The 25,088-nt window shown below is 47.1% G+C and overlaps 1 protein-coding gene across 2 annotated transcripts in view; it reads right to left on the bottom strand.

Moving 5' to 3' along the window:
• SLC35F3 (solute carrier family 35 member F3) overlaps positions 1-25,088 on the bottom strand; it is a 461,576-nt gene that overhangs the window by 5,862 nt on the left and 430,626 nt on the right. For both annotated transcript variants that reach the window (XM_029593874.1, XM_029593875.1), the window contains 2 exons: positions 10,167-10,359; positions 8,647-8,736 (listed from right to left, as the gene is read on the bottom strand). In XM_029593874.1, the coding sequence (XP_029449734.1) occupies positions 8,647-8,736; positions 10,167-10,359 (283 nt within the window). The remainder of the gene's footprint in view (positions 1-8,646; positions 8,737-10,166; positions 10,360-25,088) is intronic.

Below are 25,088 nucleotides of genomic sequence, written 5' to 3'. Positions count from 1 at the left end.
CCGACTGTGCCTCAGCCTCCCTCTTCCGTCACGGATCCGGAGCTAATTGCCCCAGGTCTCCGGGAAGAACTGGACCGGCTGCTCCAGGAGGCCATCGACAAGGCGATGCAATGACTCCAGGTTCCTCCGGCACCGGCACGGAGAGTGGAACCGGTCACCGACCCGATTCCAGCAGCGCTGGCACCGCTGCTATCCCGGATGGAGGCGCTCATGACTGCCCTTCCACCGGTGATTCCCGGGTCTCCAATGGCTCCGGTGCGCTCCCCGATGACTGCTTCATCGGGAAGAGAAACACCCTTACGCATTCCTCCTTCGGGGGTATTGCCTCAGCCATCGATGCCATGTCGTCCCTCGCCACCGATTCATTCATCGGGGGCGATACGCACATCGGCGCCATTGATGCCTTCGATGCTGGCACCGATGCCCCCCAGGGCGTCTGCGGTGCCCCCGGCGATTCCTTCGATTTTCTCGGAGCCTCAGCCGGGCCCTTCGGGTATCCAACCCCCTTCTCGTCCTACAGGTCAGCCTGCTGATCTTTATGACACCTGGGGTGATGATACTTCCACTGACACCGATGATTTACCTTCATCTCTTTCTCCTACTGAAAGTAGAAAGCGTTCTCCTCCAGAGGACATCTCTTTCATTAATTTTGTGAAGGAAATGTCAGAATTGGTCCCTTTTCAGCTGCAGATGGAGCAAGATGATAGGCACCAGATGATGGAGCTTCTCCAATTCCTGGATGCCCCTAAAGTGATCACTTCTATTCCCATTCATCAAGTTCTTCTTGACCTCCTCAAAAAGAACTGGGAAAATCCTGGATCCATTGCCCCAGTACACAGAAAAGCTGACACTACTTATCTAGTACAGTCAGCCCCAGGCTTTCAAAAATCTCAGCTTGACCACCACTCAGTTGTGGTAGAATCAGCTCAAAAGAAAGCAAAAAGGACGAAGCCACACTCCTCTACCCCTCCTGTCAAGTAACACAAGTTCCTAGACAATATTGGTTGACGAGTGTTCCAAGGGGCCATGCTCATCTCCAGAATTGCTTCTTACCAGCTGTACATGACCCAATACAATAGAGTCATTTTCAAGCAAATACAGGACTTCTCTGTAACCCTGCCTGACCAATTCCAAGAACATCTTCAAACCCTTGTCAACAAGGGCTTTGAGGCAGGAAAGCATGAGATAAGAACAGCTTACGACGACACTTCCACTAGAGTGTCTGCAACTGCCATTTCGGCAAGACGCTGGACCTGGTCAAGTCTTCTGACCTTTGCCCAGAAGTACAAGACAGGCTCTCTGACCTGCCCTGTATAGGAGATAATCTATTCGGTGAACAGATTCAGCAAATAGTGGCTGAGTTAAAGGACCATCATGAGACCCTCAAACAGCTCTCATCGATACCTTCTGACTTCCCTTCTAGACAGCCCTTCAAGAAGGACTCTAAGAAGTCATTCCTCCATCCAAGGAAGTACTAACCCCCACCAACAAGGTCCCGAGTTCCGAGGCCTTATCAAAAATCTCAGCCTCGCCAGCCCCGGAAGCAAAAGCCACAAGCAGCTCCCCAGCCAGGGCCTGCTTCAGGTTTTTGACTTTCACTTGGAGAGCAGCAGCAGCCTGATCCCTCTGCCAAGCATACCAGTGGGAGGTCGATTATGCCACTTTCAAGGAATGTGGCAATCAATCACAACTGACCAATGGGTGCTGGCAATCATTGCTCAGGGTTACCATCTGAATTTTCTTGCTGTTCCACCAGACTCCCCACCTCTACAAGCGTGGAGAGTAACCGACCACTCTGTCCTTCTGGAGCAGGAGATTTCCCTTTTTCTCCAGTTAAGAGCAATAGAACCCGTTCCTCTTTCGCAACAAGGCCTAGGGTTCTATTCCCGGTACTTTTTGATCCCCAAAAAATCCGGGGGGCTTCGTCCAATTCTGGACCTACGTGCCCTCAACAAGTACCTCCAGCGGGAAAAGTTCAAAATGGTAACCTTGGGCTCGCTTCTACCTCTTCTACAAAGAGGAGACTGGCTCTGCTCTCTGGACCTCCAGGATGCATACACCCACATTGCGATAGCTCCAGCTCATCGCAAGTACCTCCGGTTTTTAGTAGGCCCAAGGCACTATCAATACCGGGTGCTTCCATTCGGCCTAGCATCGGCACCATGAGTCTTTACCAAATGTTTCGTAGTTGTCGCAGCCTTTCTCAGGAAAAAAGGTGTTCACGTCTACCCCTATTTAGACGACTGGTTAATCAGGGCCCCAACCGAGCAAGCTGCTCGATCGTTGCTGAATTTGACCCTACACACTCTAATTTCTCTAGGATTTCTCGTCAATTACGAGAAATCCTATTTAGTCCCATCTCAAACCTTGTCTTTCATTGGGGCAGACTTGGACACCTTACAGGCAAAAGCCTTTGTACCTCAACAATGAGTGCACACCCTCATGTCTCTCGCTTACCAGTTGCAGTCTCAGTATACAGCAACGGCTCGCCAATTCCTTGTCCTTCTCAGACACATGGCGTCCTCAGTCCATCTCACTCCAATGGCCCGCCTGGCCATCAGAGTCATGCATTGGACTCTGAGGTCACAATGGATTCAAGCAACTCAGCCTCTGTCAACCAATGTCCATATCACCGACGCACTCCATCTGTCTCTCGCCTGGTGGAAAGATCAGAATAATCTCCTCCAGGGACTGCCTTTTCATCTACCAGATCCTCAACTCATTCTCACCACCGATGCTTCCAACCTCGGCTGGGGAGCTCATGTGAACAATCTACAGACACAAGGATCTTGGTTTCCAGAGGAAGCCAAACACCAGATAAATTTCCTGGAGCTTCGAGCAATGCGATATGCTCTCAGAGCTTTTCAGGATTACCTATCAAATCACGTCATCCTAATTCAGACGGACAATCAGGTGGCCATGTGGTACATCAACAAACAGGGAGGCACAGGAAGCTTCTGTGTCAGGAAGCTGCGCAGATTTGGGCGGAAGCGCTCTCCCGCTCGATGTACCTCAGGGCCACCTACTTGCCGGGAGTGCACAATGTCTTGGCAGACAAACTGAGTCTGTCTTCCAACCACACGAGTGGTCGCTCAATCCCTTGGTAGCGACCTCTCTCTTCCAACAATGGGGTTATCCCCAAATAAACCTCTTTGCGTCCCTTCAGAACCACAAAGTAGACAATTACTGCTCCCTCATTCGGAGCAAGCACTCTCAGCCCAGAGATGCATTCTTCCTCTCATGGACAGCCGGTCTGCTTTATGCATTCCCTCCACTTCCTCTTCTCTCGAAGACTCTCGTGAAGCTCCGTCAGGACAAGGGAACCATGATCCTGATAGCACCTCACTGGCCACGCCAAGTGTGGTTTCCAATACTCCAGGATCTCTCATTCCGCAGGCACATTCCCTTGGGAAAGGACCCGCTTCTGATAACTCAGAACGACGGATGTCTACACCATCCCAATCTTCAGGCCTTGTCCCTGACGGCATGGATGTTGAAAGGTTAATCCTTCAGCCACTTAACCTTTCAGATTCGGTTTCTCGTGTCCTGATTGCTTCGCGAAAGCCTTCCACAAGAAAATCTTACTCCTATAAATGGAAAAGGTACACATCATGGTGCACTTCGCAGTCCATTGATTCCTTTTCCTGTCCAATCCCAAGGTTTTTGGACTATCTCTGGCATTTTTCTGAGTCAAGTTTAAAGACCTCTTCAATCCGAATGCATGTCAGTGCGGTAGCTGCCTTCCATAAAGGTGTCAGGGATGTCCCTATATCGGTCCAACCCCTCGTAACACGTTTTCTTAAAGGTTTGCTCCATATCAAGCCACCTTTACGTCCTCCAGCCCCTTCTTGGGACCTTAATCTGGTTCTCGGTCAGCTCATGAAACCTCCATTCGAGCCTCTTCACTCCTGTGACCTAAAATATCTCACATGGAAAGTGATTTTCCTTTTAGCTATCACTTCAGCTCGCAGGATTAGTGAGTTACAGGCTCTAGTTACTTATCCGCCTTACACTAAACTCCTGCAGGACCGGGCGGTACTCCGCACTCACCCTAAGTTTTTGCCTAAGGTAGTTTTGGAGTTTCACATTAATCAATCCATCATACTACCTACCTTCTTTCCCAGGCCCCATTCCAATCCAGGGGAACAGGCTCTGCATACCCTCGACTGTAAACGGGCTCTAGCATTCTACCTAGACCGTACAGTTGCCCACAGGAAGAGCACTCAGTTATTCGTCTCTTTCCATCCCAACAAATTAGGGCAACCTGTGGGTAAGCAGACTCTCTCCTCCTGGTTGGCAGACTGCATATCTTTTTGCTATCAGCAAGCAGGCATTCCTTTCCAAGACCGTGTTAAAGCACACTCTGTGAGGGCCATGGCGACTTCAGTAGCACACCTACGATCGGTGCTGCTTCCTGACATTTGCAGGGCTGCCACCTGGAGCTCACTCCACACTTTCGCAGCCCACTATTGCTTGGACAAAGCCGGAAGACAGGATTCCATCTTTGGCCAATCTGTCCTGCGTAACCTATTTTCAACGTGACGTACCAACACCCTTCCGCCTGCCCGGTGGGGTTCAGGATGCCCTCTACCAAATTCCACCCCAGTTGTTGTGCCTGTTGCACGCAGTTGGGTACATTTGGTACATGTTCGGACATCCTCAGCTCGATACTCACCCATATGTGAGGACTACCATCCTGCTTGTCCTTGAGAAAGCAAGTGTTGCTTACCTGTAACAGGTGTTCTCACAGGACAACAGGATGTTAGTCCTCACGAAACCCGCCCGCCGCCCCGCAGTGTTGGGTTCGTAATGTTTTGTTGTTTTATTTTTTCGGCACTGCCTGTAGCTATGAAATAAGACTGAAGGGGGACCCCTGCTGGCTGCAGGGTTAGTGCCATGCTGGGCATGCCCAGTAGGGGCCAGTCAAAGTTCTGGAAACTTTGACAGAAGTTTTCCGTGATTGGGCTCCATCCTGATGATGTCACCCATATATGAGGACTAACATCCTGCTGTCCTGTGAGAACACCTGTTACAGGTAAGCAACACTTGCTTTCTCTAGGGTTGTTTAGTTTGGTTGACAGTTTCGTACAGAAGAATAATTTCTTTGCGGAGATGATGGCCTCTTGGTATAGTGCAAGTTTATTGTTATAAAGTGTTTTATTAGTGTAGGTGGGGTCTTTCTACCATTTTCTTTTGTATCTCCTTAGTTCACTTTTTTGGTTTGTAGGGTCGGTTATACCACTGTGCAGAGTTGGATCTTTTGGTTGGAATGGTTTTAGGGGGACCAGTTTATCCAGGGTGGCTGTAAGGGAGGAGTTCCAGTGTTCTAGGAACTCATTGAGTAAGCAGCAAGAGTTCTTATTGAGAGATGGGGTGAGGTTGGATGCAAGAGTTTCAGGATCCAGGTGTCCTCATTTCATGAAGATGGAGTTGTTTCTGTGCAGGATTTGCTCAAGGGATTTGGATCTTAGGGTGAAGTAGATGAGGAAATAGTCGCTCTAAGGAATTTCAGTTGTGGCTATGCTCGTTCTGTTCATGTGGAAGCTGGATGGGTTGACAAATACCATATCAAGGGAATTGCCTTTCATGTGGGTGGGGGAGAAGATGATTTGTGTCAAATAAGATATTGAAGCAGGAGGTTCTCAATGGGGTTGGGTGGTGGAGGTTAAAATTGCCGAGAATTATGGTATTGGAGGGATTAAGGTCTTTCGGATAGTAGAAGGACTAGGGGACACTCCATGAAGTTAGCATGGGGCACATTTAAAACTAATCGGAGAAAGTTCTTTTTTACTCAACGCACAATTAAACTCTGGAATTTGTTGCCAGAGAATGTGGTTCGTGCAGTTAGTATAGCTGTGTTTAAAAAAGGATTGGATAAGTTCTTGGAGGAGAAGTCCATTACCTGCTATTAAGTTCACTTAGAGAATAGCCACTGCCATTAGCAATGGTTACATGGAATAGACTTAGTTTTTGGGTACTTGCCAGGTTCTTATGGCCTGGATTGGCCACTGTTGGAAACAGGATGCTGGGCTTGATGGACCCTTGGTCTGACCCAGTATGGCATTTTCTTATGTTCTTATGTTCTTAAGAATAAGGATTGCTTGCATAAAGGGGAAGCATTCTTGGCAAGTAGCCTAGGAGGCAGTAGGTCAGGCACAGATTAATCTGTTGAGGTTTCAGGCATAAAATCTCATAGGGGGCAGGAATGGAAGTCTCTAGCATGGTGAATTTTAGGTGGGATTTGAAGAAAACAGCTAAGCCACCTTTTCATACTGGTCTTCGTTTATGGAAGTAGGAGAAGTTGGGTGGGCAGCAGTGGTTGAGGATTGGAATGTCATTGTCTTTCAGCCATGTATCACTGATGCAAAGACAGTCATATAATCCAGAGTACAGGAGGTCATGAATGACTGAAGGTTTTTTTTATAATGGATGAAAATGGCAGTCATTGCGAGAATAGAGAGGGCATGTCATTATGTGAATGTTGGTGAGGGTTCTAGCTTGCTGAGAATGGGGGAGCCATCAGGTGGTTCCTCCATTGTAGTGCCCCAGGCCTGTGTTTACAGGGATAATGAGTTGAGGGGTGGGGGGAGGAGCAAAATACTCAGTTTTCCATGGTTGTTCTTGATGAAGGGGAGGGTTAGGGGCGTGCACTAAGGAACAATGATGCGGGTGACTTCAGCGTCGCCACAGTGTTCAAATGGTCGTCGGAGGTGGTGGGCAGGCAGGGCTGGGGGGAGCGTGCCAATCATGGCTGGAGAGCAGCCTGGTGGAGAGCTCCCAGAGCCAGCAGGGGCTCTAGCTTCAGGGCTGATGGGATGGTCGGGACAGGTGCAGCCAGGCGGGCCAATCGCAGCTCACCCTCCTTGGTTTCACCTCCTATCCAATGACTTTTTAGTTTTCTTAGAAGCCTCTCATGAGGGGCTTTGTCAAATGGTTTCTGAAAATCCAAATACACCACGGGTCGGATTTAAAAAAGGTTACGCGTGTAAATCCTCTCGATTTACATGCGCCGGGCCTATTTTGAAAAGGCCCAGCGAAGCACGTAAATCCCTGGGACACTTGTAAGTCCCGGGGCTTTACTAAAGGGGCGGGGCATGGGTGGGGCAGGGCAGGGCATGGATGGGGCCAGAGGCCTGCAGCACAGCGGCCATTGCTGCTGTGTCAAGGGATTGTGTGCCGGCAGTCTACTGGCAGGTGCAACAGGTAAAATAAAAATTTGGGGGGGGGGGGGGGGGGGGGTTTAGAGTAGAGCTAGGGGGAGGAAAGGTTAGGGGAAGGGGTGGGAAGGTCAGGTTAGGGGGAAGGGAAGTTCCCTCAGAGGCCACTCTGATTTTGGAGCAGCCTGGGAGGGAACGGGGGAAGGCAGCGCGGCTCAGCGAGCACAAGGTGCACAATTATGCACCTCCTTACGTGCGCTGACCCTTGATTTTATAACTTGTGCACGCAAGTTATAAAATTGGGTGTACATGTGAGCGTGCCGGGTAGCGCGCGCACATGTATGCCCGCATGCACCTTTTTAAAATCTACCCCTATATCTACCAGTTCACCTTTATCCTCATTTTTATTAACCCCTTCAAAAAAATGAAGATTTGTGAGGCATAACTTCCCTTGGGTAAATCCATGCTGACTGAGTTCCATTACACCATGTCTTTCTATATGCTCTGTGATTTTGATCTTTAGAATAGTTTCCACTATTTTTCTCAGCACTGAAGTCAGACTCACTGGTCTATAGTTTCCTGGATCACCTCTGGAGCTGGTTATATTGGCCACCCTCCAATCTTCAGGCCAATGAATGATTTTAATGATAGATTACAAATTTTATCTAATAGATCTGAAATTTCATTTTTTAGTTCCTTCAGAACCCTAGGGTGCATACCATCTGGTCCAGGTGATTTTGCTACTCTTTAGTTTGTCAGTCTGGCCTACTACATCTTCCAGGTTCACAGTGATTTGGTTCAGTTCAGCTGATTCATCACCCTTGAACACCATCTCCAGAACCGGTATCTCCACAATATCTTCATTAGTAAACACAGAAGCAAAGAATTCATTTAGACTTTCTGCAATGGCATTATCTTCCAAAGGGAGAACGAGCATCAGGATTCAGAAAATTTCCTGGCTGTTAGGTCATTTCTCTGACTGTTAAAATCCACTTCTTTCTTTGCATAACATGGGCTGCTGAGTACCTGTGACGCTCTGATAAACTTTATAATTGAAACTCTGGTGGCATCATATATTTGGAAGGGAAGCAACCTTTGATCCAATTATTTTTAATTCCCTCCCCAAAAGGAATACGCGGGGAATTCCAGCTACCCCTGTCAACCATGAGAGCTGGAGGGATGTCTTCTCTGACATTAATCATCAGTGCTGATATATGGCTGGCAGGGGTCACCACAATAACAGCAGCTATTCTCCCTTCCTCGGGTTCAAGTGCCATACCGACCCCTGCTGGCTGTATCAGAGAATAGACTGAAACTTGAGTCTCCTCTACCATAGTGTGCACCTGCAGCACTAAAGCCTAATCCATGGCATTGGCTCACCATATTTACATACTAAGCATCACATTATTATTCGTATGTTCTAGCATTTAAAAGTAAATATTAAATATACCTTGGGCATGTATATAAAACAAAATGTGAATCTTCTTACCAGCGTTTACAGGTACACTCAACACAATTCCAAGGGATATCAAGGTGGGGTAGGTAATGGCAATTCCAAAATTTACTAGAATATTGAATGCTGTGAAAGGGAAAGAAATGCCTTTTTCACTATTGTTACTAACTTTTATTTGCAATTCTTAGAAAATAAAGCATATAAGCCTTTATACAGCACAATTTCATAAGTTTTGTAAATGGCCAACTATCTGGAGATGCTCCAAACAGGGCATTTTTTTCAAGCTGCCAAAAAAGATGTTTAGGCTACTTCAAGTGAAATTCACCTGGACCCTATGCAGACTTTTTTTTATGGAATGGAGGTTATCATGTATTATTGGGGGAGGGGGTTCTATGTATGCAGCAGGATGGACTATATAGAACAGACCTATTAAATGGAGGAATGAAATCTATAAAGGAAAAAAAATGTACAGGTGCAACAATGCTACAAGCTGATTCTAGCATGCAAGACTAGATTCTCATGCCTTTAGTAGCTTTATACTCCTGATGCAGGGTCCTACAGACAGCTGGTGCTGCTACACGGCAAAGGTTTCAGAAAAGCCAGCAGCAGAGACATATGGATTCAAGAAGACATTTTAGTAATTTATTTTAAGCAATGCTTTCCTCTCCTTTAATAATATATTTTTTTTATTATCTAGATGGCATGCCTAGGTGGCCTGGGGAGTTCTAACCAACTGGTGGGCTGGATAGGTGGCACCCTCCAAGATTCTCCCTCAGTGATCCTTGTAGCCCTGTAGGGGTCTTTTCCAGTAGCAGCTGCCCTCTCCCCTTTCTCCCCAGGTCTTTACAGGCCACCTAAGGCTTAGCACTGTGGCCTGAACCATGGAGCTGGCATTTAAGTTATTTTTTATACTGTGTTCCTATTATATTTTCGTAGTGCTGTTCAGTGGCATTCTACCCATGGAAAAACAGTTCATGTCTGAAATTCTTTCAACTATTTCAAACATCAGTTTTAAAATCATAGCATTAAGCACCTTTTAGAAATACTTTTTTTTTTTTTTTTTTTAGAAATAGACTGGGAAAAAAAAAAGTCTATTGCAGACGATTAATAAAAATCTCAATATACCTGTTTCTCTTTCCGGTGGGAAAACAGACTTGAATTTTTTGCAAGCTACTTCTATCCTGCTTCAGTATGGAATAAAGGGGCAAAGTGGCACCCATGGACATGCAGGGTACAATTTTTTAGCCAATCCAGGTCAGACAAATGATCCATTTAGCCCAGAAATCCTATCTTTGATGAGACAAGCAGTGCATGCTTGATATTGAAGTATAAATATGTAAATAGTCTATCCACCGTTATATTCTTCTATTTTCCTGTGAGCCACTTAGCAATGTTAAGTAGTATATAGATTTAATAAATATCTGTAGCAGTCATGGTTTAGGGATGTCCTGGCCTTGATTGCCCCAACAAAATTCAAGAAGCAGAAATCTATACTGGGAAAATTAATTTTTAAAAAATACTTTGATATGTTGGCTTCTGTTAAATGTATTACTTACTCAATAAAAGCACTGCAAATCCACAAAGGTTTCCCCATGGAACAGCATCAAAGGAACTCCAATGTTCCACTTTGGTAAAATAAAGGATCACCGGAATACAAGTGATGAAAAGGACATTAAAAACCCCTAAAATGGTCAAAAATAATGCAGCTTCTCCAAACTTAGCACTACCCAGGAGAAGTTTAAACAACACCTACAAGAGAGTAAATCAAAGTAAAAATATGGGTAAGAAATACACAATTTCTATAACTTTTAAGCATTTTGCATATATTAAGAATAATATTTTCTTTCATCTCCATATTTGCTTATGATAACATACACTGTAAAATATTTAACAATACTTTTCTGGTTCACCTAGCAATTATTTTGAACTCTTTCAAAGTCTATTCTAATTAATATATATTTTTTGCCTTGCAGCTTCCTTTTCCTTTGAGCTTCTAGCTCCACTGGGACCAGCCTTTATTGGGCTACAGTGTCACAAGCCTCAATCTGCAACTACCCAGTGATATATATATATATATATATATATATTTTATTTTTTTTTTACAGTAGAGCATATTTTATCTGAAATGCCAATATCCAAAAACTCCCATTATTTGGAAAAAAAAATCACAGGCTTTGTCTTGTGTTCTAGTATCTGGAAAAAGTCTTATCTAATAATTTGTGCAGCTAGGCTATCCTAGCCAAATGCACCCACAGAAAAAGCATGTGCCAGCATTGTTTGTTCCAGCAGCAAGTTTTAAAGCGAAAGAACTTTCACTTTGAAAATTGGGGCAAAGTCCTTGGTTAAAAAGTATCTGCAGACTTTGCCCCAAAATGCATAGTTTGAAAATTGTCACCTATGTGGACCATAGAATTCTGATTTGAACAATGTGCTGAATGATTGGTTCTGCCAGCATTACAATGGAGATGTTCCTGTGTATAGGCCTTCAGCAGTTATAGAAAGTCTACTCCCAAAATGTTCACCTTTTTGTTGTCTTAAAGCCTGGAAGTAAAATGCATTAAACCAGTGTCTCCATGGATCCACACATTCTAACTTGCACCTTGCAAGTGAAAAATATATTCTAGAATGTCTTAGAAAATGAAGTACAAATAAAAACATGCAATAGCTTGGTTGGATAAATGTCTACCTTCCCTTGTACTTCTGTAATAATCCTAAATACTTAAAGCAGTAATGCCTCGCTGACCAGGTGCTGCTGCACCGCAGCCAGTGTCCTATACTTTAAGATCCCAGGCCCAGCACTGTGTCCTGCAGCTTGTGGAGCTCTCCAGCATGGCTTTGCTGCTTACTGCTGCTCTAAGAACTCGCAGTGACCCACCAATATTAGGCCCAGGATTTTCCTGTGGCACAGACTGATGACATCAGCCCTACACTAATAAAAGACCATTTTGGTCTTTTTCTGCCGTCATTACCATGTTACTATAAAAGGAAGCTCAGTCCTCTGGCCAGGTACCTGAGTGACAGGTCTGAATCTGTAAGTTCCTGTGCATCTTGCTGTTCCTGATTTCAAATCCAACTGAGACCTAGCCTGGTTCCTGACTCTGCTTTTGTCTGCTACCTGCCCTGACCCTTGCTGGTGTCCTACTTGCAAAAGAACTCCACCTGCCTTGACCCTGCCTGCCTGACCATGATTCTGCCTCATTCCTGTACAGTGCCTTTGCCTAATCAGTCCACCATCTCAGGGTCCACTCTTCCAAACCCATGATCGTTTGCACAGGCCATAGATTCTGCTGACACGCTGCTGCTGGACTTCCTGCGGGACCTCTCTCAGATGATCAAACAACAAAAAAATTCAAGATCACGTTATTGGGGTCCTGCAAGATCTGTCTCTCTGACTACATAAAGTGTAGTTGTTTTAACTATGGCAGTGCCACCTGTGTCATAACCCACCCTGCCTTGTCTCTGAGCACTCCTGCACTTCATCTACTGCTGCCACTTCAGTATGATGATGATCCCAAGGTCTGCAGAGGCTTCATCAATCAACGCCTGATTCGTTAGATGACCGAGGAGTTAAAAGGGCTCTTAGGGAAGATAAGGCCATTGTAGAAAGACTAAATGAATTCTTTGCTTCTGTGTTAACTAATAAGGATGTTGTAGAGATATACTGGTTCTGAAGATGGTTTTCAGGGTGATGAGTCGGATGAACTGAACCAAATCACTGTGAATCTGGAAGATATGTAGGCCAGATTGACAAATTAAAGTGTAGCAAATCAACTGGACCAGATGGTATGCATCCCAGGGTTCTGAAGGATCTCAAAAATAAAATTTCAGATCTATTAGTTAAAATTTGTAACCTACCATTAAAATCATCCATTGTACCTGAAGACTGGAGGGTGCCAGTGTAATCCCAATATTTAAAAAGGGCTCCAGGGACGATCTGTGAAACTATAGATCAGTGAACCTGACTTCAGTGCCAGGAAAAATAGTGGAAACTATTCTAAAGATCAAAGTCATAGAGCATATAGAAAGACATGGTTTAATGAAACACAGCATGGATTTACCCAAGGGAAGTCTTGCCTCACAAATCTGCTTCATTTTTTGGAAGGGGTTAATAAAAATGTGGATAAAGGTGAACCGGTAGATGTAGTGTATTTGGAATTTCAGAAGGCGTTTCACAAAATCCCTCATGAGAGGCTTCTAAAAGGTCATGGGATAGGAGGCGATGTCCTTTCGTGGATTACAAACTGGTTAAAAGACAGGAAATAGAGAATAGGATTGAATGGTTAATTTTCTCAGTGGAAAAGGGTAAACAGTGGCATGCCTCAGGGATCTGTACTTGGACCGGTGCTTTTCAATATATTTATAAATGATCTGGAAAGGAATATAACGAGTGAGGTAATCATATTTGCAGATGATACACAATTATTCAGAGTAGTTAAATCACAAGTGGATTGTGATAAATTACAGGAGGACCTTGCGAGACTGGGCATTCAAATGGCAGATGAAATTTAATGTGGACAAGTGTTGCGGTCCCAGTCGAGGCAGTCGCAACTAGGCCCTTACCTCCTTGGTCCCGGCCCGTCTCCAAGGGTCCGCGGCCTGTTTCGCGGCATCCCCGCGGGGGGGGGGGGGGGGGGGGGGGGAACGCCTCCGAGAAGCCCTGCCTGGATGCCTTCTCCCTAGGTGCACGCGCGCAAGCCGCGCTTATGAAGGCCGTTTCCCACCACTGAAGGCTCCATCCTATCCGTGACGTCAGACGCCACAGCCTATGTAAGGCCGCCGCGGAGCCCAGGACTTTGCCTTGCAACGGGGTTCCTTGCAGTTCTCTGTTGCGCCGTGCCTCGGAGTGTGCTATTGTGTTAGCAACTCCGTTCCTGCTTGAGACTTGTTTCACTTCGTGCCCAAGTCTTGCTTCTGTCTGGCTTGCTTGTAGTAACCTATTCTGCTTCAGTTCCAGCTTGGTTCCAGTAGCCAGTCCTGCTTCAGCTCCCGTCTGGTTCCAGTAGCCAGTCCTGCTTCTGCTCCCGTCTGGTTCCAGTAGCCAGTCCTGCTTCATGTCTTGGTTCCAGTATCCAGTCCTGCTTCAGTTCCAGCTTGCTTCAGTCCCAGCCTGCTTCAGTTCCTGCCTGACTCCTGATCCCTGCCTGCCTGCTCCAGCTTCCGTGATTGCCTAAGTCCCAGCGGCTGGGCTCCTACGGGCTCCTCCCGGGGGAGTACCGGCTTCCAGGGTGAAGCTCACATCCAGCTCCTGCCTGGTATCCGCCTCCCGACCTGTCAATCACTAGAGACTATAGTCCACCTCTCCCCAGTCTCTCACAGGTCGGCCCAAGGGTCCACTAAACAGCTCACAACAGATTGCAAGGCCATGGACTCAGCCGAGGTACCAGGACCCCAGGATCTTCCTGGGTTGGCTCTGCAGCTACAACAGCAACAACAATACCTGGATGTCCTGGCCGGGATCTGTTGGGCAACTGGCTGCCCGACTGGATGCCCATGATACTCGTTCTTCGCCTGCTGTGGGTTCGAGACCCGAGGATGTAGCCTTACCCGTGACTCAGCTTCCGCCGCCTGCTCGCTTCGCTGGAGATGCTAGGATCTGCCATGGGTTCTTGAACCAGTGTTTTGTGCGCTTCTCTATATTGCCCTGGTGGATTCCCACGGATTCCATCAAAGTAGCGTACATTCTCTCCCTGCTCGATGGAAAGGCCCTGGTGTGGGCCTCCCCCCTGTGGGAGCGTAACGACTCCTCCTTGGACGACTTGCAGCAGTTTGTCACCAACTTTACCAAACCTTTGACGAACCAGTCCGCCAGGCCTCCGCCACGTCAGATTTGCTACAGCTTCGCCAAGGATCCCGTTCCCTGGCGGACTATGCAATGGACTTCAGAACTCTCACTCAGGAAGTAGGTTGGCAGGACGATAGCCTTAAAGTCATCTTCTTGGAAGGGTTGTCTGGGCGCATCAAGGACGAGATAGCCGCCTGGGATCTCCTGGAAGATCTTAATGCCCTCATTGACTTGGCTGCCCACATCGATCGCCGCCTGCAACAGCGAGCACGAGAGTTATGCACGACAAAGCACAGCCCTGCCCGCAATTCCTCATGCCTGCCGCCTTCGCCCAGGCCTGCCCGTCCTGATGTTTCTGCTTCTGAACCCATGCAGTTGGGACGTGCCCCGCTCTCCCCTGAGGAGAGACGATGCTGCCGCTCGATGGGCTTGTGTCTCTACTGTGGTCAGAAAGGCCATTTCTTGGCACGCTGCCAGGAGCATGCGGAAAACTCCAGAACCTAGGAGGTCAGGAGGAGCTCCTCCTAGGTTGTGCCACAGCTCCTCAGAGTATCATACCCATTACCTTGGAATTTCCCGGAGGGTCTTTGGAAACCCTTGCCTTCCTGGATTCCGGAGCCGGAGGTAATTTTATCCAGCAAGACTTGGTCTCTCAACTACAGTTTCCTATGCAGAAACGAGAGGTTCCGCTTCGAATTACCTCCATTCAGGGAACACTCCTTCCAGGTCGCATATTGACTGCCACGGCTTCCATCACAGTCCGCACCGGGGCGATCGACTCGGAGGAGATAGCCTTCCTGATTCTCGAAAAGGCTGTCCACCCCGTGGTGCTAGGGCTGCCGTGGCTCCAAAAGCACTCACCTGTGATCCAGTGGGATACTCTACAAATTACTAAGTGGAGCCCCTGTTGCCTCTCTCATTGTATAAAGGTTCCCAAACCTCCAGCACTCCTGCTTTTACACTCCGCCCTTGGACCTCCAGCTCCATACGAGGACTTTACCGATGTCTTCTCGAAGACTAAAGCAGAAATTCTTCCGCAGCATTGTCCATATGACTGCGCTATTGACTTGTTGCCGGAACTATGCCACCTCGGGGTAGGGTGTACCCCTTGTCCCTGCCCGAGACACGGGCCATGTCCGAGTACATCACTGAGAATTTGGCGAAAGGATTCATTCGCCCGTCAAAAGTCACCCACCGGGGCAGGATTCTTTTTCGTCAGCAAGAAAGATGGCTCCCTGAGGCCCTGTATCGACTACCGTAGGCTCAACGCAATTACGAAATGGGACCGCTACCCTCTCCCGTTGATCCCAGAGCTACTTGATCAGCTCCAAGGCGCAAGAATCTTTACTAAGTTGGATCTACGCGGGGCCTACAACTTAGTTAGAATCCATCCCGGGGACGAATGGAAGACCGCGTTCAATACCCAGGATGAGCATTACGAATACCTCGTTATGCCCTTCGGCCTTTGTAACGCCCCAGCGGTCTTCCAGCACCTGATGAATGAGGTGCTACGGGATTTGCTCAACATCTGTGTCATAGTCTACCTCGACGACATCCTGATCTACTCCCGTGACCTGCCTACGCACGGCCAGCATGTTCGCCGGGTGCTCCAAATACTCAGAGAGCACAGCCTATATGCTAAGCTTGAGAAATGCAGCTTTGAAAAAACTTCCTTGCCGTTCCTGGGATATATTGTCTCGGCTGATGGCTTCCAGATGGATCCGGAGAAAGTTGCTGCAATTAGGAACTGGCCGCAGCCGAGGGGCCTCAAGGCGTTACAATGTTTCCTCAGATTTGCTAACTTTTATCGGCATTTCATCCCCGGCTATTATCGCATAGTGGCTCCCCTGACTGCGCTCACCTGGAAGGGAGCCAATGCAGTGCACTGGCCTGCCCAAGCCTGCCAAGCCTTCGAAGATCTGAAAAGATCCTTCCTACAAGACACATGCCTTCGCCATCCTGATCCCAGTCGGCCGTTCATGGTTGAGGTCGATGCCTCAAATGTAGCTGTTGGAGCAGTGCTGAGCCAGCACTCCGACACTGGACAGCTTTTCCCGTGTTCCTTTTACTCAAGGAGATTCTCCCTGGCTGAGAGTAATTATGGGGTCGGCGACAAAGAACTGCTCGCTGTGAAACTCGCTCTGGAAGAATGGAGGCAGTGGTTGGAGGGAGCCAATCACCCCTTCACCATTTACACGGATCATAAGAATCTCTCTTTCCTACGCCAAGTTCAGCGTCTGAACCTGAGACAAGCCCGGTGGTCTTTGTTCTTTGACCGGTTTGACTTCACTCTGCGATATCGCCCTGGCTGAAAAAATGTGTGAGCAGACACCCTGTCACGGACCACCGAAGTTGAAGAAACCCCTGAGACGCCCCAGTACATCTTAGACCCCAGGACGTTGTGTCTCGCCGCCACCTCCGTGTCTTCCAAGGAAAAGACCGTAGTCCCACGCCGCTCTTGAAGGGCCGTGCTGGCATGGGCCCACGAATCCCTCACTGGAGGGCATGCGGGCCGTACCGGGACGCTAGACCTCCTCAACCGATACTATTGGTGGCCTACGGTAAGACAAGATGTTCATCTCTTCGTCGACTCCTGCCCCACCTGTGCATTGCAGAAACCGCTCGGCGGGAAACCTAGAGGATTGTTACACCCGTTGCCTATCCCGGTGGAGCCCTGGACGCACATCTCCACTGACTTTGTGGTGGATCTCCCAGCATCAGACGGGAACACGGTCATCTGAGTTGTTGTGGACTGGTTCTCCAAAATGGCGCATTTTGTTCCTCTGTCGAAATTGCCTTCAGCGCCCGACTTGGCTAATTTATTTGTTCAACATGTGTTCCGACTTCATGGTCTTCCCCAGGACATTGTATCAGACCGAGGACCACAATTCACCGCCCACTACTGGAAGGCATTATGTAAGCGCTTCAAGGTCCAGTTGAGTCTTTCATCAGCCTTCCACCCTCAGAGTAACGGGCAGACCGAACGTACGAACCGGACTCTGAAGACCTTTCTACGTTCTTTTGTAAATGAAAGACAAGACGATTGGGCCAAACTTCTCCCATGGGCGGAATTTTCATACAACAATCATACACACTCCGCTACAGGAAGTTCTCACTTCTTAGCTGTCTATGGGAAGCAGCTTCGGCCGCCCTTGCCCTCGCCTGAACCCAGCGCACTGCCAGCACTGCAACTCTCTGCCTGCCAGCTACTTGTCCTTTGGACGTCTATCCAAAAGAAGATGAAAAGAGCTGCCCTCGCTGCCAAAAAATGGGCAGACAGCCACCGTCAGCCAGCACCAGTCTACCTCCCAGGGGACCGTGTTTGGCTGAGTACAAAGAACCTACAAATTCGGATTCCTTCCTGCAGACTCGCCCCCAGATTCTGTGGACCATTTCGCAATGCCGAGCACGTAGGAGCCGTCTCCTATCGCTTGCGCTTACCCTCCTCGATACATGTGCACAATGTCTTCCATGTGTCGCTTTTGAAGCCTCTCATCCTCTCCAGGTACCATCCCCGAGCTCCCGAATCTGCAGATCCTTCTGTGCCAGGAGATACAACCTACCAAGTCCGGGAGGTTCTTGATGTCAGATTTCATCAACGCCGCTGGGAGTACCTCATCGCCTGGGAAGGTTGTGGATCTGAGGACAACACATGGGAGCCAGCCCGCAACATCCTTGATAAGGACTTACTGAAAGCCTTCCATCAAGACCATCCAGGTAAACCCGGGCCTGCTAATTGGGGGCATAAGAGGGGGAGGGACTGTTGTGGTCCCAGTCACGGCAGCCGCGACTAGGCCCTTACCTCCTTGGTCCCGGCCCATCTCCAAGGGTCTGCGGCCTGTTTCACGGCATCCCCGCGGGGGGGACACCACCGAGAAGCCCTGCCTGGATGCCTTCTCCCTAGCCGTGCACGCAAGCCGCGCTTATGAAGGCCGTTTCCCGCCACTGAAGGCTCTGCCCTATCCGTGACGTCAGATGCCACGGCCTATGTAAGGCCGCCACGGAGCCCAGGACTTTGCCTTGCAACGGGGTTCCTTGCGGTTCTCTGTTGCGCCGTGCCTCGGAGTGTGCTATTGTGTTAGCAACTCCGTTCCTGCTTGAGACTTGTTTCACTTCGTGCCCAAGTCTTGCTTCTGTCTGGCTTGCTTGTAGTAACCTGTTCTGCTTCAGTTCCAGCTTAGTTCCAGTAGCCAGTCCTGCTTCAGCTCCCATCTGGTTTCAGTAGCCAGTCCTGCTTCCGTTCCCGTTTGGTTCCAGTAGCCAGTCCTGCTTCAGTTCCTGCTTGGTTCCAGTAGCCAGTCCTGCTTCAGTTCCAGCTTGCTTCAAAGGGACTATGATACTCATGGCGCCTTCTTGGCATTAGCAGGTCTGGTTCCCACTTCTGCAGGACCTGTCGCTGTGGGTACCTATTTGGCTGGGGACGGCGTCCGACCTTATCTCACAGAATCAGGACACTCTGCGCCATCCGAACATCTGGGCACTGGCCCTCACAGCTTGGATGTTGAGCATGTAGTCCTCCAGCCTTTGCAGCTCTCAGATTGTGTTTCCCTGGTCCTGGTGGAGTCCCAGAAACCTTCGACCAGAAGTCCTACAGCTCAAAGTGGAAACATTTTTCAATCTGGTGTGGGGGTTATGGTTTAGACCCTTTCTCATGTCCTTCCCCCAGCTGCTGCACTGCCTGTAGCACCTGTCCGAGTCTGGACTCCAGACCAGTTCTGTCAGGGTGCACTTTAGCGTTGTCAGTGCATACCATTAAGGTGTCGCTGGCACATCCATCTCAATTCAACCCTTAGTGGGCCGTTTCATGCGGGGTCTCCTCCAGATGAAGCCCTCCCCCTTTTGGCCCCCGGTTGCATCCTGGGACCTCAATGTTGTCCTGCAAAGGCTCATGCGGCCTTCTTTCAAGACGCTGCAGTCCTGTGACCTGAAGTTCCTCACCTGGAAAGTCATATTCCTGGTGGTGATCACTTCAGCTTGTAGGGTCAGTGAGCTTCAGGCCCTGGTCATGTACGCATCATACACTGAGTTCTTCCATGACCATATGGTCCTGCGTACGCATCCTAAGTTTCTGCCCAAGGTCGTGACTGATTTCCACCTTAATCAGTCCATCATTCTGCCCACCTTTTTTCCGAGGCCTCATTCCCACCTAGGGGAATGGGCACTTCACACCTTGGACTGTAAACTGGCTTTGGCGTTCTACCAGGAACACTCAGTGAGCTACGGACAGTTCACTGAGCTTTTCATGTCCTTTGAAGCCAACAGGCTAGGAGTGGCAGTGGTTAAGCAGACCTTGTCCAACTGGCTGGCAGATTGCATTGCCTTCTGCTACACACAGGCAGGCCTTCAGCTGACCGGCAGAGTAAAAGCTCATTCTATGCGGGCTATGACAACATCGGTGGCTCACTTGCGTGCAGTCCCCATCATTGAAATTTGCCAAGCTGCAACCTGGAGTTCTCTTTACACATTTGCGGCCCGTTAGTGCCTAGATAGGGACAGCCGTCAGGACAGTGCCTTTGCTCAGTCCGTCCTGTGTAATCTGTTCCAGTCCTAAACCCAACTCTTTTTGCTTCATGCTCTTGTGAGACCCAGACCGCCCCTGTTTACCTACAGCACCGCAGTTGTGATGTGCCCGTGGGCACCTTGTTCGGTTGCTGTAAGTCTCTTTAGTTGAGTGGGGCAGTCTGGAGATCTGTACTCACCCACATGTGAGGACTACCATCCTATCTGTCCTAGGAGAAAGCGCAGTTGCTTACCTGTAATAGGTGTTTTCCTAGGACAGCAGGATGTAGTCCTCAGGAATCCCGCCGTCTCCCCTTGATGTTGGGTTCACGTTTGGTTTGTTTTATTTTTCATCGTATTTTGCTATGTTACGAGACTGACCTTGCAGGGACCTCGCGTGGACACGCGGATAGTAGCAGGCTGGGCATGCTCAGTCTTCTGGTCAAAGCTTCTAGAAACTTTGAGAAAAGTTTTCCATGCCAGGCTCCATCGGATGATACTACCAACATTTGAGGACTAACATCCTGCTGTCCTAGGAGAACACCTGTTACAGATAAGCAACTGCGCTTTCTATGTGTAAAATGTATGCACAAACATTTATTAAAAAGAGAACGTATGTGCCTCCCTGCCCTACAAAAATCCATACAAACTCTCGAGGTACAGATATGTAACATTTTATAAACACTCTGCTGTAGCTTTAGACACTGACTTACACACAACATTGAAAATTACTCTCCCAGTGTATTTCTGTTGGTTTGCACATCCATCGCCTAGAGATTTTATGGTTAGGTGATTAATAAGTGAAGTAACTAATGTGGGTCCAGGATCTAGCCTCCAGGTGTTGCTGTTGAGCAGCACCTGGAGAGGAGAGAATCACCTTGCTGGTGGCTGAAAGGAATCAGTAAGTTTTTGCTTGGGACATTGTCTTTTTTAAAAGTATTGGGGCAAAGTTAACTATTTGGGAATATTATTTAGTGTGTTTGTGCTTTTAATAGTCAGTAAGGCAGTGAATAAACAAGTTAGATTGTATTTTTTTAAATAGTCAATAAGGAAGCTAGTAAGCAGTAGGTAGTGTGTTTATTTTTAAAATGTCTGTAAGGCAGCTAGTAAGCATAACTGTGTGTTTGTATTTAAAAAAAAAATAAAAAACCCCACAAAAAGTAGCCAGAAGCTAGATATAAGCTAGGAGCAGTGTATACCTAAGTAAAAAGGTTGAAATGTTCAGCTCAGTTACTCACCTTGGAAAGGTGTTGAGGTAGTGTAATTTGGTTTGAATAGGTACCAACATTTGTTAATCAAGAGAGCAGTGAGTCACTCTGGCTGACTAACTGAAGTTAGACTGTTTGTATTTCCCAACCCTCCCACCCACCCCTAGCTCATCCTTTAATTTATAGGCAGGTGAGACTTTCACAAAAAAAAAAAACCAACAAAAAACAAACCAACAAAAACTTTATTGAGAGTTTGATCAGACCCCGGTAGGCCACTACCAGACATATAGTTAATTCACTAATACATTTAAAGGACATTAATTAGACACATTCCTACTCCCATAGCAACCTAAACCTTAACTAGGAACTAATCAAAATTGAGATGAAGGCAGCAGTCCAGCAGCAAGAGGGGGGCTTCCCAGTCTTTTGCATCCAGTGTCACATGTATGATTTTTTACCCACCGGTGAGAAGTTGTACATGTGCATGCGATGCAAAGAGCTCCTGGCTCTCAGAGAACGAGTCCGATCTCTGGAGGCTAGAGTGGCAGACCTGGAGGAGCTAAGGCAGACAGAGAGGTATATAGATGAGACCTTCAGGGACATAGTAGCCAAGTCCCAACTTCAGACTGGCAGCCCTGGTGCTGCCTTGGAGGAAGAAGGTCTTATGATTGGACAGCATCTACCGGGTGCAGCAGGAAAGGATCCTGTAGCAAGGACCTGCTCTCCAGGTGATGCATTGTCCTTTCGCACTGAGGATATCTCCCCAAGGTCTACTGCCCAGGAGGGAAGGGTTAGGTCGGCCTTCATAGTTGGTGATTTAATTATTAGGAATGTAGATAGCTGGGTGGCTGGTGGGCTTGAGGATCGCCTGGTAACATGCCTACCTGGTGCGAAGGTGGCGGACCTCACGCATCACCTAGATAGGATTTTAGATAGTGCTGGGGAGGAGCCGGCTGTCGTGGTACATGTGGGCACCAACGACACAGGAAAATGTGGAAGGGAGGTTCTGGAAGCCAAATTTAGGCTCTTAGGTAGAAAGATTAAATCCAGAACCTCCAGGGTAGCATTCTCTGAAATGCTCCCTGTTCCACGCGCAGGTCACCAGAGGCAGGCAGAGCTCCGGAGTCTCAATGCATGGATAAGACGATGGTACAAGTAAGAGGGATTCAGTTTTGTTAGGAACTGGGGAACCTTTTGGGGAAGGGGGAGTCTCTTCCGAAGGGATGGGCTCCACCATAACCAGGGTGGAACCAGACTGCTGTCTCTAACCTTTAAAAAGGAGATAGAGCAGCTTTTAAACTAGAACAAAGGGGAAAGCCGACAGTCACTCAGCAGTGCATGGTTCGGAGAGAGGTATCTTCAAAGGATACTAATGATGCATTAGAATTAGGGCATACCGACAGTGAGGTTCCAATAATAAGAAAAGTAGTCCAAGTGCCTGTAACTAAAAGGGAGTGGACAGTGGAGTGCCTCAGGGATCTGTATTGGGACCCTTACTTTTCAATATATTTATAAATGATCTGGAAAGAAATACGACGAGTGAGATAATCAAATTTGCAGATGACACAAAATTGTTCAGAGTAGTTAAATCACAAGCAGATTGTGATAAATTGCAGGAAGACCTGGTGAGACTGGAAAATTGGGCATCCAAATGGCAGATGAAATTTAATGTGGATAAGTGCAAGGTGATGCATATAGGGAAAAATAACCCATGCTATAATTACACAATGTTGGGTTCCATATTAGGTGCTACAACCCAAGAAAGAGATCTAGGTGTCATAGTGGATAACACATTTAAATCGTCGGTACAGTGTGCTGCGGCAGTCAAAAAAGCAAACAGAATGTTGGGAATTATTAGAAAGGGAATGGTGAATAAAATGGAAAATGTCATAATGCCTCTGTATCGCTCCATGGTGAGACCGCACCTTGAATACTGTGTACAATTCTGGTCGCCACATCTCAAAAAAGATATAATTGCGATGGAGAAGGTACAGAGAAGGGCTACCAAAATGATAAGGGGAATGGAACAGCTCCCCTATGAGGAAAGACTAAAGAGGTTAGGAATTTTCAGCTTGGAGAAGAGATGACTGAGGGGGGATATGATAGAGGTGTTTAAAATCATGAGGGGTCTAGAACGGGTAGATGAATACCTATCTAGTTTGAGGGCATTATGGCTAGTCAGTCTCTCTCTCTCTCTCTCTCTCTCTCTTTCCCCCCCCCCCCCCCAGCTGGCTCTCCAGGAGCTGAAACCTAGTAAACATGGTTACCCCAGTGGTCGTATGTAGGAAATACATCAATTCTGGCACTTTGCATAGGTATTAGCACAAATTGTGATAAACTGCCTATTACCATAAAACACACCCCTTTTCCTATCGCATACAATATTTAGTGCATTTTGATAAATCCAGGCCTTAGGGACCTAAATTTAAGAGCTCATCTTTTCTTTGAATGTCGGCACAAGATATGCCTGCATCAGGGCTTTAAACCTATGAACATTTAAAATTACATCTAGGAAAACATCAGTTAGTATAAACATTTAAGACAAATTTAACTAAAATGCCCTTTGAATTGCATCACATCTATGTAGTATGTTTTTAACAAGAAAAATTAGGGAATCAGTGAACCCTGGATTAATGGCGAATTGTCTTTGTGAAGGAGTGTCCCTGAAAACCCTCCTTAACCAGTGCTAGACCAGGCATCTAGCATGGTCCACCTTAAAAACTAGACAGGTAGATTAGTGGACAGATCCACAGAGAGCAGGAATAAGAGTCTGGGCCTTGCTGGGAACAGGCAGAAGGTGAATACTGAAGGTAAAAGAGTGAATGTAAATATTAAAAGTATATGCTAAGAAGTGGTATACTTCATCTCAATAGCAAATGCGTATTATGGGTCAATACGTCAACATCAAGGACAAGGTAATTAGGGTGCTTTGATGTAGAGTTATAATCTATGATTTAATTTCATTATCCTACATGTGATACTCAGTATATATTTAACATCGCTCCGTACTTATAGCCCAATCTGTTGTTATGGTCTAAGGTTTTGATGGCGATGTTATCGGCATATTGGAATTTTACGTTAGTTCATATGCATTTCTAAAAAATCATGTTTTCATTTCTTATTAGAAACTCTTTCTTTCTGTTATCTGGCATAGAAACTCTGGAAGAGAGTTCCATAGTTTAGGGCCCGCTATGGATTAGAGGAATGTTGCCTTCATTTTGAGGGTGTGAAGGTGATAGCACTTGATGAAGTAAAATCTTTGGGTGCAAAGTTAGATAGTACTTGGAATTTGGAGAGACAGGTGGGATGGTGTGAACCACTTATATTCAGTTGAAGTTGGTAAAGGCAATTGAAACCATTTCTGAATTTTTAGGGTTTGAAGTTGGTTGTGTATGCCTTTGTGATTACTATATTGGATTATTGTAATGTAATTTAGTGGGGTTTACATGTGAGAAATTGGTTGAATCAGAACCACCCAAATAAGAGTTTGGGGTCCCAATATCACCACCTCCTACAGCCTCCTGCAGGCTAAGGCCTTTCATCAGATTAGGCTTACAAATTGGGCTTTATCAATGGTAGTTCCTAAACTTTGGAATGAGCTACCACTGGAGGTTAGGGAGGAAAAAAAGAGGATGACTTTCAAAACTGCTTGTGTGCACCCATTTACACAAGTATATTGGTGAGATAAAGTTGCTCATGTATTTTATAACCTGCGCAGATACAATATCTACAGGTTATAAAATATGAGTACATATGTGCATACAAATGCTCACAAGCTGCGCAAGTTTGGACTTATCCAGAAAAGTAGTAGCACTTATCCAAATAAGTTCAGATTTTTCTGGCTAAGTAGTGGCTCTTAGCCAGATAGACAGATAAGTGGCACTTTTCAAACTTATCCAGGTTATCCAGGTTAAGATAGCCAGATGTCTAAAAAAATGCTACTTATCCAGAATAGTTCAAATTTGTCAAAGTAGCAGCAAAGGCGCTAC

Source organism: Rhinatrema bivittatum, chromosome 3 (genome assembly GCF_901001135.1).
Source record: "Rhinatrema bivittatum chromosome 3, aRhiBiv1.1, whole genome shotgun sequence".
Classification (NCBI taxonomy): Eukaryota; Metazoa; Chordata; class Amphibia; order Gymnophiona; family Rhinatrematidae; genus Rhinatrema; species Rhinatrema bivittatum.
The sequence above is the reverse complement of the archived record's forward strand: the minus strand, read 5'-3'. Positions and strand labels throughout refer to the sequence as shown.